This window comes from Centrocercus urophasianus, unplaced genomic scaffold, assembly GCF_019232065.1.
Source record: "Centrocercus urophasianus isolate 14NV4802_14NV808 unplaced genomic scaffold, USGS_Curo_1.0 seq_14, whole genome shotgun sequence".
NCBI lineage: Eukaryota > Metazoa > Chordata > Aves > Galliformes > Phasianidae > Centrocercus > Centrocercus urophasianus.
The window spans coordinates 21,635,959-21,650,928 of NW_024884586.1; the positions used below are offsets into that span (position 1 = coordinate 21,635,959).

General features: G+C 42.9%; 1 protein-coding gene across 4 annotated transcripts in view; it reads right to left on the reverse strand.

The window, feature by feature from the left end:
* Window positions 1-2,135: 2,135 nt before the first annotated feature.
* RAD51B (RAD51 paralog B) overlaps window positions 2,136-14,970 on the reverse strand; it is a 345,434-nt gene continuing 332,599 nt past the window's right edge. For all 4 annotated transcript variants that reach the window (XM_042814071.1, XM_042814068.1, XM_042814069.1 and 1 more), the window contains exon 11: window positions 2,136-2,439. In XM_042814071.1, coding sequence (XP_042670005.1) covers window positions 2,374-2,439 — 66 coding nt within the window. In that variant the 3' untranslated portion in view covers window positions 2,136-2,373. The remainder of the gene's footprint in view (window positions 2,440-14,970) is intronic.

Consider the following 14,970-nt stretch of genomic DNA (forward strand, 5'->3'; position numbering starts at 1 on the left):
TGTTGGAATTGCTCTTCTCAGCTGTCCATTAATCGCCCTGGTAAAAACCTGACTCATGCCACCGGAGAGGAACTGGCTGGGATTATCCCTCTCTTCAGAAGAGGGCCTGGAGAATGGCTGCAGCAATAGCTGTGGAATTCTGATAATAAGAACTGTGACTCACAATGAGGAGAATAATGAACTCATAGGTATTTATACAGGAGAGTGGCTCACTGGCTCATTTGTCCAATGTTCTTGTCAGTCAAGATCTCCCTCTGACTGTAAACTGTAAAAATTTTACCACAGCCCTGCCTAAACCCATTATGGGAGCACAAGCTAGAGGCTGCTCACTAACTCCTCTGCCACAGCAGAGGCGGGATGAGCTCAGAGCAGAGCAGCGCCTTGTTTTCCCTTTTCCCTGCTTACATCCCACTCTGATCTTTTCAACATCTTAATCTCACAGGAGTGACTCTGTGGGAGGTCTCTGTGTCCCAGGGGGAAAAAAGCAAGGATATGTCCAGGTACGATGCCAGCATGTACTCGCTATATCCCAGAAGGGCAAATACAGCACGCCTTGAAAAGGCAGGGAACTATGCTGGCTGTGGTGTAAGATAGAAGGCTGGGACCCAAAGACCTGAGTCCTCCTGCCACTCTGCCTGAGTGATTTCAGGCAAGGCACTTACAACTTTTTTAGATTCATTATCCGTGTCTTTAAATTGTATTTAGTCCTTACTTCACAGGACTGAGAAGAAGGGGATTAAGCTTTAATTCATTAATATCTGTAACACTTTTTAGAACTTGGGTGGAAATTTCCCAGGTTTTGCAGAGAGCATTAAAAAGCTTATCTCCCTCTCTAACTGCAAATGTTCCTGTAATATGAGAGAAACAAGTGATACAGCACTTGTATTTCAGTGTTTATAATAATAATAAAAAAAAACACCCTTACCCTGCAACTTCCCTCCTCTATCCTTCCATGTTTAAATAAAGAAAAAAGGAGAGAATCAGCAGCAAGAAATTTTAGTCTAAACAGAGTCCAGTTGCTCCTTGGAGACCTGAATGCATCTCAGTGGAATTTTCCCTGCCTTCGGTCTTTTGTACTTCTGAAAGGTCCTGGAACCAGGCATGTGACTGTAAGAGCAAAAACCACTTCTGTGTCTGAGTGCTCTACCAAATATTTACAAGATATCCAGATAAAATGGCGACAAGCAAGTTCAGCAGTGTTTGACTGACTGGACAGCAGTGCAACACTGTCAAGAAGGAAATCTAAACTTTGATTAAAACAAAATTAAAATGAAATTAAAAGAAAATTCTTTAAAGCATAAAATCGGTAAAGCTGGAGAACTGCTCCTCTCCAGAGTGAAACCTATTAGCTTTTAAAAGTAACGTTGAAATGGAGTAGCTTGCTTATGATGAAAACCTGGAAACTTTCTTGTTCAAGGAGAGCACAAAGCTGCCCAAGCAGGCATGTGAGCAGAGAGTTACAGAGCAGCCCTCTCCCCACCAGCCTGCTTGGTGCCTGCAAGCAAAGGGACATTGGCTTCCTCACCCCGCCAACTCTTCAGCCTCCCACAGTGCAGCTGTAAGGGTACACAGTGGTTTTTAACAGGGGCCTTGTGTTTGCTGGGAACACCCTTGGTCACTCCAAACCTGCCCAGCAAACAGCAGATGGCAACCTGTTCACCCCAGTGCTGATCCCCTTGCTGGGTTACCTGAACCTCCCACTCTTCTGTGCAGGGTGCTCTGCTTTCCATGAGGATGCTCAGTGAGGCCTTCCCCATGACTGCAGGGCACTGAACCATGTCTTGGGCTGATGGTGACTGTGCATCAGCCATCAACACTAACTCAGCACATACACAGCTTTCCCTTAGGGATCTGAGGATTGCATATCAGGAACAACTTGATGTAAGTCACAGCTGAGCTACTGCCTTCAGCAGCCCTTAGCGAGTCATACATTCTCTCAGTCTCAGTACGGTGTGAGTAAATAATGCAGCTGAAACCCAGTGCTATATGTTTTTGACTGCCTCCTGCTCCCGACTGCTGAGGTGTCAGGGTGAATTAGGAAGGCTTGTGAGGCCTGTGCTTCTTCACTGACATGTGTGTTGTTCATAGAGTTTTATTACTATGTAATTTAATTAAACCTGAGCAATATTCAAAAATTTCATAATTCCAAGGTTTAATGTGGCCCACATGTAGAGAGAACAGCACTTGTTTCTTATTTTAGTCTCCAAAGAGGCAAAAGAAGAATGTCTAATATCTGCTTCACTGGATTTTTAAAAACCAGGGCTGTTTGTTCATTTCTCAGCGAAGATTGCATTTGACCTTTCTATAGACTGGGTGTATCTCCAGGAGTCTCATCGGTGATGTTGAGTAAAGCTTTTCTCAAGGCAGTGTTTCTCACTTGTATGGTTTGCATGGCAGGATTGATTCCATCCCAGGGTAAATTTGAAAGATTCTTTCCATCTGAAACACACAACAAAGACAGACACCTCAATGACAACATGTAAGAATGAAATGACAAAGTCACCGTTTCCTCCAGCCACTTGGAAACCAGTTTAATTCACAAAACAAATCAAGGTAAATCTCACGGATGGTTGAAGATGGATGTACTTATATGTAGAGGTCCTCTTTCTGCTGCCTGCCTGGCTGTCCTTTTAGTTACCAATATCCAGACTGAATCTGTGCAGCAAAGTTTCTGATGCTACTCTTGTGCTTTGGAGCCAAACCTTCGCATGGTCCAGCTCCCATTGTGACTCTTTGGTAGAGCTCTCCCAGGGCCAGTGTATTGCTGTTGAGGACCTTTGTGTCACTCTAGCTTCCCAGTAAAACTTTTCTGGTAGCTGCTGCCTGTAAATAGAGTACTGAATTTGCAAAAGGACTGACATCTCTACCACAGTTTGCTTTTTACAGTTCAAACATGTTTCTTAAACAGAGCACAGCTTATACCAGTGTATTTTCCAACTATTAGCAAATTGTGCTGGATTCAGAGCAAATATTATGGCTGCACCCTATCTGCCTTTGTAATACTTAGGCTGAGAGCAAACCCTTCTTCCTAACCAGTATGAGCTGTTCCACTCTTAGTCTTAGTCCCATGTCAATGGCTGTAAATGCTGTAGTGGGATATAGTTTAATGTTTAAACAAAGAATATTATATTACTGTGATTAAAGTGTTGAAAATAGACTGTTGTTAGTGAGAGGAGACAAAAAAAAAAAAAAAAGAAAAGAAAAGAAAAGAAAAAAAAGCATCTTTTGATGCCTCCCTGATCAACCTACAAATTGACAGGAGAGAACACAAACCAGAGACACACGAAGCTATTAAAACCAAAATATCGAAGGTAAAAATGAATAAGCAGTCACAAACGTGCCATGTCCTCCTGTTTGCTGCTATCAAGTGCACTGCAAGGTATCATGCTCCTACTCAAATATGTACATCTCTTCTGATTTCTACAGCTGATCCATTGTGACAAGTTCTGTTGTAGCCCGGGGAGTGGGCAGTTCCCAAGGGCTACAGAACAGCCAACTCCCATCTGGGCTGGTCCCTATTGTGCTCCATTAAAGCTCTGAATAAAGTCAATAAAGCTGAAAGGAGGAGGGTGAAAGGCAAGGTATTCCTCTGCAACAGGTCATGACATGATTCATATTAACAGAGGGGATATCATAGAAGAATCAGAAGACTTACACGGGTTGTACAGGTAAGCTGTATCTCAGTTTTCCTTCTCTTCTCTATCCCTCCTTGTTAACTATATGAAAACTGGCTACCCTAGAAAAGAGTTGCTCCTTCAGCAAACTGCTATAACTATACTGACAGTGATGATAGTCATAATGCACTTTGGCCTATACATCTTTGATGAATTCCTCAATGCAAATGTGACTGTTTAAAACAACTTTGCTATCTACTGTAAGACACCTATAGCATTACTAAAAATTATTTCCCTAGCCAGCTTTATTTATTTTAATGTAGAGCTTGTTTGAAAACTCAGAAAATGTACAGAAGATCTGTTCTGTGAATTCATTGGTAGAGAAGAATGACCAGTGCAGTTGTCTGCATTCTGTCTAGCTTTGGAAGAGGATTAGCAGCAAATGCATCTGAAGAACTATTTCAGCAGAAAGCTAAGAAAGTGAGTAGAAGAATAGTCTTTCCAAAGTTTGGAAACTTTATGTTCTTATCTATCAAAAATAAATTAAAAAAAAACCAAAAACAACAAACCACCAATAGAAAAACCCTCGGCTCTAAAACTCAACAAAACAAGAAACCAGTTAATGGGAAAAATAACATTTTTTTTTTACTTGGCAAAGTCCCTCAGCAAAAGAACAGAAAACCATCTTTCTTCAAAAAGAATCCAGGCATTCTGCAGACATGATGTGCTAGGCTTACAAATATTGCCATTCTTAGAGCAATAAAGATAATGTAAAAGATTTTTGTAAATGTCAGATTAACCAAGTAGATTTCTGGGCCAGAGATAACCCAGTAAATATGCATTTTTTTTCACCATCCTGTCCCCTTATTGCTCATTTGTTTCTGTTGCACCACAACATTTAAAAGAAATCACAGGAATTTTGAAGGTATGTTTAATGCCACTGCTTCTTGAACAGCATTGCTCAGGAGTGCTAGGCCTAATGAATCTCAGGTTTTGTAAAGTAGCTGGCCATCATTTTCATTGATAGAATGCTGCAGTTTTTTTCCGGGTTTCAGTAAAGTTCATTTTCCACCAAGCAGGGTTTGTGTTGGAAGCTTAGTTGCAAGTTTAGCTAAAGAAAGACACCATCCACCCACCTGTCTGTCCATCCATAATCACGAATTATAAATATTAATGTAGTTTTTTAGTACACATTTTCTAGAATAGCCACTATTTCTTAATAGGTTTTGAACAGTTCCTGTTTATTTCACGTGGAATAGCATTACCCAGCTGTGTCCTTACCTGAAGTAGGCTGACGCTACATAAAACTGCTTAGATTTCTACAAAGGCTCTCATTCAGCCTTTTTTATTTTCTGTGAGTGATTCAACTGGTGGAACTGGCCTAAATGATTATAGGCAAGCGCATGTAGGCAAGCACATGTAACTCTTTCATGGGGCTAGAAGCCATTGCAAAGTTATTTGTAGTGTATGCATGCAAATCAACTTCAGTTTGAGATAGTAGGGGAGAAGTTGGAGGGGGATTTCCCTGCTTTATGTAATCTGTTGTTGCTCATTAGCTTCCTCTATTCACATGGCCAGGAGGCACAGGCATGACACCACCGGTAATTTCTCAAACTCAATCTGAAAGCAAAGACAATGAGCTCCGTGACCTTCAGCAGCCTCGCAGCTTTCGGTAAATCCTCCAGCTCTGGCTCAATGATATCCGGAATAAAGGTGGCCTGGAGGAGAAGTGGGGGAACGACTCCTCTGGTAAGGGCTTCACTCACTTACTGGCATGCTTCAAAAGTGGGTGACAGTATATGACTCTGCCTACTGCATCTCTAACTTCCATTTCTTGAGCCATACAACGTGCTGCACTGGGCACAGGATCCGTGTCACCAGTTCAGTGTGGGATCAGCTTGGCACAGTTCTGAAACCAGGTTGCCAGCCACACTGAAGTAGCTTGTCACCGTCATCCCCAAGAGGGGGCTGGGAAAAGACAAGTCTCGTGTGCTCAGGCACATCTAGCTGAGACACTTGTGGCACGGACAAGCTGGGTAGGCAGAGACCGTAGGGCATGTCCTCAGGGAGGTGTAATGCTGTGGCTGCAAGCAGCTCATGGGGCGCTATGCTGCTGAGGGCAGCTGAGGCCCAGATGAGCAGTGCTGTGCCAGCCTGGGTATCAGTCTCTACACAGTACTCTGTGCTGAACTGATTGCGGTGTTATTGTCCCATGTGAGAAGATTTATAATTCAGTACCTATCCAGATTCTGAGAAATGGGCTTACCAAAAACCGCTGCTAAGGGAAATACAACAGGTGAAGTAAGCATGGTGGCACTGAGGAGGAAGGAAATCTCTCTGCAGCGCACTGATAACAGCATGCTTGTTATACACTGCGTTCAGTTTGGACAATCTGCAAACAGGAAAACATAGGCTAGCTGGAGAAAACTCAGCTCGGAGGCCCTAGGGACTGAATCAGTCTGTTAAAGTGCTTTGTTGGTTTTATGTATCAGTACTTAATTAGGATGCTTAACAAACACATCAGAAAGATAGTAACTGTTAAATATTCAGCAGGATGAGTTTTCAGTTCCAGTTCTGAATAAAGTTCTCAGAAAGCTTGTTTTAGGTACTCCAACAACACCAGAGGAATTGGATTGGACCGAAAAAAAAAATATATATATATCAAAAAAAGTAGGGCACTATGATTGTAGAGACCTGGCTAAAAACCCAGGTCTTGCCACCGGCTCGCTGAATGATGTTTCCTGCTCTGTGCTTAGTTCTCCCATCTATAAAAAGAGAGCAGTCATACTGGCAGTCCTGGTAAGCCTCTGGGATGAGTGAAGAGAAAAGCCATAATTTATTTATAACTTACTCTTATTTCTGAGGAAGGAAGAGCAAAGACAAGAAACCATCAAGCTTTCAGGTTTTTCTTGATTATCATAAAAAAGAAAAAAAGCACCATGGAACATGAATTTCACACAACAGAAAAGTTTAGCGAGTCACCTTTACAGAGAAAGAAACTAAACTGAACTAAACTAAAGAAAATTACAAGCAGGCAGACAGTCAGGAAAACACTCCAGATGGTGGAGTGAGTTAGGCTGCAAAACTGGCTCCCACAGGAAGCGGTGAAACCCCCATTGTTTGAGATATTTGAAACGGAATTCTTCAAAGTCCTGGTATATATAATACAAGGAACTGCTCTGCACTGCCTCAGACAGGTAATGGCTCTGGGACAATCCGTAAAGAGCGACACACCATTTCTGCAGCCTTTAGGAGAATTCTTGCTGCTGTGACTACGAAGAGCTGTAGGCTCTCTTTTTTATCAGTATATTGTTTGAGCAATAATCATAGGGATGTAACTACACCGTGGTTTTGCAGGAGATGGATTCAGTAACCCTTAACAGATCTTCCTCATTCCTACTTTGAGATCTGAAGTTTGTATATCCAAGAGGGGAAAAATTGACACCTATTCTCTGTCTAATGATTATGGCGTGCATCCTACTATTTAGGACTATTTATTTCCCATATTAAAATCTAATGAAAAGCTGGGTGGCTTGATTTTTACAAGCGGTGATTTGCAGAAGAAAGACTGTGATTTTAATAGGAACCAAATGAGAGCTCATTACGTAAGCGGCATTATGAGATGCAGAACTGATGTTGCAATGCTAAATGCTCTAGGTCAAACTCACCAAAATGGGAACTGGCAGCAGCTTGCTGGAATGCTGGGGTTTCTCCACACTCGAATACTACTGCAAACATTTCCCGCTGCTGCTAATGCTGGTTCAGCTCCTCTGGAGGTAGCTGTGGAGGGAGCCTGACTGTTTCTGTTGTTACTGGCACTTAAAATCTCTAGGCCTTCTCTGAAACACACATTCAGAGCTTTGGTCCAGTTTTATTGATACAACTTGGTTTACTGGTTGGAGCAGGTAGAGGAAGGGAAATTTTTAAAAGGAACTTAGAAATTGGAGGTTTAATGCCTTCATTTCCTCTTGGTCTCATACCTGCTGGTATATAAAGAAAGAGGCAAATTGATTCAGATGGCAGAAGCACACTGGTGACCCTGCCTTATTTTGTTCGCTTTGGCTCTGTACAGACTTTCCTCACAGGCTCTCTGCCTTCAAAACTTAGACCTTCAGGGTGACCCAAACATGTCAGGCCTTGAGTCCGCCTTCCTGTGGTGTGGGGAGGGACAGGGAGCTGAAGGACCTGCCCAGGGGCAGGACAAGTGATGCTTCCAAACGCTGGGCTCTGCAAGGCCTCGGGCGCTGCAGCACACTGCACGTGAAGGCTGGCACTGTCTCTGTGCTGCTGCTGTCCCGGCCAGAAATGTGGCAATTTCCTTAGGAATGAATCACTAACAGAAAACAAACAAGAGCTATTTGAGAAGTTTCTCCTTCCCTCTAAATGTCCTGTCCAGTATCATATTCCTGACAGTTTATTCTACAAGAATTTAGTCATCTAAGGTTTCAGTGACTCATCTGATGAACCTTCTACCCATTTCCTGGAAAGAGTCCTATGCAGTCCCAGTCTCATTCTGCTTACATTTTCATATATTCCAACTTTCCACCATTTTAGGGGTGGGAGAGAGGCAAAAATATTTTGAATGCACAAAATGTGCAAAGTATCCGGAAAACAGAGTGTTGAAAGAAACATCTGGAAAACAAAGATGGGCACCGAATCACAGAGTCTCTTTTGGAAGTAGCTGCCTCTTGGACTGACAGCTGGATAGAAGAAAAGGAGCTGCTGTTATAAGAGCTGTGTGGTACAATACGGCCATGAATTTGCCAGGGTTGTGCCCTATAAAATGAAGATGAAAACACATCATTGCATGGGTGTGACTCACTCTGGGCAATTGCTACTGATGACAAGTACCCTGACACAAACCGTTGAATGAATTGGGCTGGATGGGAACCAAAGCAGACATTTTACATATTTGGGCCAATCTGAAAGACACTTCTGTGCAGAAAACAACTGCTTCCTTTCATGATGTAGTGGAAATGCTAAGTCATGGCTTGAAATGGTGAGTGAGCACCTGGTGGGAAGACAGAGCCAATCCAACGGAGCTCAGGTGCATGCAATGCACCTGAGTGATCAGAAGGGGTGGAGCCAGGACCTCATTTAAGGGTTGGCAGCAGAGGCAAAGGTATCTTACTAGTGATCCCTGCCTACTGGAGACCTTTCAAAGGTAAGCAGTCTTTCTTCCTTTGTTTTTGTGTCTATGGCTGCTGTATTTGTCTTCTCATTTGCTGCAGCTTAGGTTTGTGTCACTCTGCTATTATTGCTGTACTTTCCATCGTATTATAGCATTACATCTGCTTAAAAACAAAATTCATAAAGCTGCTCACAGACTGCTTGAATGATGCTTCAGCAAACTTTGATTTAAGTGGGGTTGTGCTATGCCTACGGCAGATAGCTCTCTGCATATCAGTGATGTCCAGGTCATACCTCCTAGCAGACACAAGTGTGCTATCATTACATAGCATCACAGAACTAGAGCATCAATCATAGATTGGCTTGGGTGGGAGCATTAAAGATAATCTAGTTCTAACTCCCTGTCATGGGCACAGTTGCCACCCTATGATGTATTTGGAGCAGGACGGTTCTAGTGTTGTTCTTAAGAAATTCAGAAATATGAGCATGAGCCCATCAACTTCGCTTCAAAAGTGTGGAACAGCATGGAAACAATACCAATGTATGTTCATGGACCTCCGCCTTCTTCTGGAAAACTATCAGCCTGAGCACCACTGGCTTACATTAATTTGCAACAGGGCTAGCAGAGGAATTTGCATATCTGTTTGATTCAGACAACATATCAAGCATTCTTTGAGGATGCTTTCAGCACTCACTTATACCAGTATAACTGGCATATATACTGGTGTGTGTGTACACATATATATGTATATATATATATACTGCCAGAAACATATATATACGCTGACACACATCACAAGCCTGATCCCTTTAAAAGGATTTGTTGTCAGGTCAAAGCTGTCCTGACATTCTTCTTTTTTTTTTTTTCTTTTTCTTTTTTTTTTTTTTTAAAAAAAAAACCAACAAAAACCCCCAAAACAAAAAAACCCCCAAAAAACAACCCATAAACTTTTACAAGCCCTGATTCCAACAGAAATGTTTCCATGATTTATTTTAAGAAGGGAACATTCCCCTGCAGTGCTCACCGCAACCCAAACATTGCAGTGCTGTGCAAGAGCATGAGAACCCGAGAGGAAACTGAAGAATATATTTTCACAACCCCAGAAGAGAAATACAAAAAGTAAACAAACAGCAAAAGCAGCAACAAATAAACTTGATTTTAGTGTTGGCTGCAGTGTTATCTACAGTATGGCAAAAGAGCAGGCTTGAAGCATGCATAATTTTGTAGTGATTTCTTTAAGACATGTCTGAGTGTGCGATGGGGTCTTGTGGGAGCCATCTACATCTAGAAAGGGATTTATTTTTCTCTGTGTGATCCTTCTGCCTCCTCACACCTTGCATTACCTGTCTGACAAACTGAAGGGAACTGTCTTACTGTTTTCAGAACTAGAAAATGTGAATCTTGGGCAAGCTATCCAGGAAATAAATCTCTTGTTTGTGGGAGAACTATTGAACTCTTGAAAGTAACAGGAAGAGTCTTTCTTCTATCTTGTGTCCTCTGTCCTACAGTAAGGTAAACATGCTTACAGTGATACTGTTCGTTTCTGTGGTGAGTCTGCAGAAAGCAACGTGCAGGAGGATAAAAAGACAACGTATACGGAGTGAGAAAGAACAAGTGTGTGAGTGAACAAATACTTTCCTGACAAAACTAGACTGAATCTGGCCATCGGAAACACATGCATGCATGCATACATGCACCCCCACCCCAATTCTGCAGAATGAAAGGTCTGCGTACAGAGAAGACAGAAAGAAGAAAATGTAGTGAAGCCTGTCAAAAAAGGATGACGAAGACAGTCTAGCAGCAGAGTACTGATTACACCAGAAAGCTTTTGGAAGTAGTAAACAGGAAATGGTTAAGTAAAAGCAGGTGGAGCATGCTGACTGCAGGAACGGAGCAGAAAATAGCTGAGCGTCTGAATGGATGCAGAAAAAAAAGTTCTCTTGCTCAGTCCTTGGCAGTTGCATTATGCCTGTTCCTCCTGCTTCCAGTCCTCCTACACGACCCTTATCTTCCCAGGCTATGAAGTCCTGCAGTCAGCAAACAACTTTTGCTTGAGCAATCTGCCCTCCTTAAATTTCAGAACCAGCGCTGGAGAGCTGGAAAGCAACACTTGCTTGTCTGCCTGGAAGACAAAAGAGAAGAGGGACTTGCCAACTGCACAAGGGATGGGTCAGGAACAGGTACTGCGGACTGGGGCTTCAGGTGTGAGGAGCTCCAGCAGGCCTCTGCATGCTGCCCCAAGTGCCCTGCTCCAGTGTGTTTAGCATTATAGTGAATCAAAGAAACATATTTCTATCACCCTGCTCATTCTACGGGGCTTCTGAAGCACTGAGATGTAGGATTCATTCTCTCACTACTGAAACACAGCTCCTTTTGGGGGCAGAGCACTGCAGCTGTTTAATAGCTCACAGCAACATCACACAGATGGAAGAGAAAGCGAAATGTGTAAGAAGTGTTCTTTCCACTTTTCTTCTAACCCTTCCTTTCTCTACTCTGTCTCAAGCTTTTTCTGCCAGTTTCAGACAATTCCAGATGCATGTCTTTCCCACTGATATCTGAAGGTTTTGGGCCTGCAGATGGGGATCTGCTGCCAATTTGCTGCTTGCAGGACTCCCTGCCCAGGGGTCTGCAGCCTGCTGCTGTGCTTTCTCCCCAGCATGCTGCTGGATGGACAGGAGCACTGCAGGGGCTGGCTCTGCCTTCTTCCAGGGGAGGAGATACTTGATGTAGTTTGTTTGACACAGACAAGGCTCTCCTGCCTTCACAGTATACTGGATTGCATTAAAGCCCCACGGTAAGTTAAGAAAAGAGCATGTATATTAGTTTCAATTGTTTTGACCTTGTCGACCTTCTAAGTATTGGATGGTGAAGCTGTGGTGGCATACACTGCTCTTAAATATTTCTGTCCTACTCTCCTGGATTTAAATCATTAAAAAATAAAAAATAAAAAAATCCTGACCAAAGAAAAGAGTAATGATAAACAAGCTTTTATGGAGTTACAATTGCAGAAACAAAAAGGTTCTTCTGGTAGAGAAGTCTTACAAACATTTTTGCTCTTTTTTGACATCATTATTTTGGCAAAATGTATCAGATGTTGTTGAGAATTCAAACATACACAGATCTTCCTCTATCTTTTAAAACACAGAGCCGCCACATACAATTCTTGCCAGTGCTCAGATCCTAGGCATAGCTTTGGAATCCAGGCTCCAGCTCCCCCTGCCCACTCCCCATGGCCTAGTTTCTGCCTCAGCTGTTCCTTCTCAGGGGTTTGGAGTCTGGTCCTTACTGCAGGTCAAGGGCACTGCCAGGCCTGGGGTGCTGGGGCATGCTCAGCTCAGCTGCCATGGCCAAAGCTCACAGGGAGGATGCATCCTGTCAACTCAGTGGTGTGCAAGGCAGTGCTGGGAGTTACACCTTGGCACTGGACTCTGAGGAAAAGGGGCTGTGATTCATGTGGATCTAAGAAGCCTAGAGAAAGCCACTGAGGTGAGCTGAATAAAAACAAACAGATGTCTCTTTCCTCTTTCCGGCTCCCTTCACAATTTCTGCTTCTCTGCTCCCTCACCCACTTTTTTTTTTTTTTTTTTTTTTTTTTGCACTTAAGTTGTCAAGAAAAATGGCAGGAATGAGGCTCCTGGTATAATTACAGTTTGCTGAGGAAAATCACAGCCTGCAGCAGTAATTCCTTTAGTGCTGGAGACAGATGCTGCTGAAGCCCAATCACAGTGTTCCCACTACCCAGGCCCTGAGTCTAATCTGTCATCAGCTGGGAGGCCGCTGCCTCCTGCTGCATGTGAACTAGGTCTGCTTGGCCTGATCCTTCCCCCTAGCCAGAGCGAGGCAGTGCCAGAGGGAGGCTGTGTTTCCATTCACTCCCTGCCCTCAGCGACAGCGATACCACAACTTCAATGCACTGCTTATCTCTCCTCCAAGCACAGTATCAGGGCCACTCAAAGCCTCACTGGAAAGGACTCAAGTGGTTGTTTTCAACTTACAATGCAGTACAGTGACTGCAGTTCAAAAATACAATTTAAGCAGAGATAAGTTGAAAGAAAGGCTTAATGAGAACGGCCTGTAGCTAATTCCTCCTTTCAATCTGTATGGTATTTTTCTTCTTATTAGGAAGCTACCCTCAGTGAATGATCATATACCCTCTGCTTGTTAACATCAACGACAAAGAATCAAGAGTGTGAGTATGAGTACAGGAAAAAGCAGAAGTGCTTATATTGAAAACAGTGCTGTGAGAGAGCACAAGGCAAGGAGAGACTAAGCACGTCTCTCATATGGCTTACACGTAGTTGCTGTTGCCATCAAATATTCTGTGTCTGACATCCAAAGAGCACAGGGCCCAGTCCCTTTGAGCTTCATTGTGCTGGTAAAAGAAGCTGTGGAAACAACAGACCAGGCCAGCTAGTGCCCTTGTGCAAGCCAAAGTCACCATGGCGCTCTGTTAACATCTTTAAATTGGATTCTGGTCATAAAGGGAAACTGCCTGAAGAACTCTGGTTCAAAGGTACATTACAGTATCATGGGCAAACCCCTGACAACTGGGAAATCCGTAAGCTGGTGCCCAGTGTACAGCATCTCTAAAATTCAGCATTAATCTCTGTAATACAGCATCTCTACAATAGGTGCCCAGAAGCACCAGGGGACATGCAAGGTTTGGGAGACACAGACAAAGTGGTTGTGTTTTGCTTTAGTAGCTCATTAGAAAGGCTTAAAGGGAAAGAGCAGGTTATAATTTCTGGCTTGAAGCAAAAGCACATTAAAATACTTGACTTTCTGTAGCAGCCTGTGACCAACTCAATTTCTTAGTTTTCAGTTTCTTCTGAATCTGCATGCAGTAGTTGTGCACTCATGGTAATAACTATCCAGATCTCAACAAGAATGGTGTATACTGCAGCTTCTCAGCCCCTGAGAATGGAGGTGGATCAGAAAGTGTGGCATGGTGTCTCAAAGAGGGGAAGGAATGACTCATACAGGAAGAAAAACAAAGCTAAGTTGAACTTAGAGCGTAAGAGAAGAGGTAGATTGTTGGCTGTAAATCAACTTTCCTGCACTCAGAAGTGTGCATATTGCAGTGAGAGGAGTTGTACTTGACAGTAATGGAAGCCTAAGGAAGTTTGATTAAGATTAAATGGCAGACACAGACCAACACAGAAAAGAGGTTTTTGGGTGAAAATCAGAGGCAGGAAGTGACTAAGTAGGTCAGAAGCTGTAGGGTAGTGAGCTGGATAGATTAAGTGGGACTTGGAGCAACTCAGTTAGCTCTGCTAATGACAAATGACAATGTTCATACCGCCGCCAAGTTTAACGAATCTGACTCTGAAATCACCTTCAAGGTCCTGATAGCAAATCAGAGATTTCTGAGTTCTAATGGTATCTACATCTGAGCAGATAATGTATGCGTTTTAACCAGAGATTGGTATTGCAGTCACTTTTTGACCCTGCCAACCTTCCTGTAAGTAGTACACTATTTTGACTGAACTTCTTAAGGCTGAGAAAAAAATGACCTGGCTAGTAGAAACTGTTTGACTCTGAGAAAGGCAGCTACTGCAGATTGAAGAGACAGATGGATTGGAGGAACTCCTTTCCATCCTAAATTCAATAAGTCTGATTCAACAGCTTTGTTTGTATGCAGGACTGCCGGAAGAGAACAGTTACCTTGTCTTTTTCTACCTGATGAGAAAAAACAAATTGTATGTGTGCACTGGGACAGTTCAATTTGAGTCTATTCCAACTTCAAAGAGGTTTTCAATGGTCTTTCAGACGTAGGGTGTAAGGAAGGGTGAGAACTGCTAAAGCTAGCCCCATCCTCATTAAATCTTTGCCCTCTCTGGAGTAGGCATGCAAGTGGAGAGAATAGAAGATATGCATGAGCAACTGAGCATCTGGGACCTCATGACCTTTGACTGTTGTATTATGGGAAATGTATTCTTCGGTTGCTATGCTTTTCTAATTCACTTGTATTTTCCTTCAGTGACTCCCTTGTATTTTCTTTGGTGCTCCTGTGTAACGGTTTCAAGGAACCACCATCTCCAAGTTAAGCATGTATACAATAGCTTTAATTAAATGTTTGTAAGTATCCCACAGTAATGCAAGGGAAAGAAAAAACAAACAGTTTTGTACTCACTTGTACCTATCCCTTGTGAGCCCTGCCATGGATGGAAGCATCTGCACCGCTGCCCCTAAAACCCATTTCTAGCCTGTTGTTTAATGAAGGCC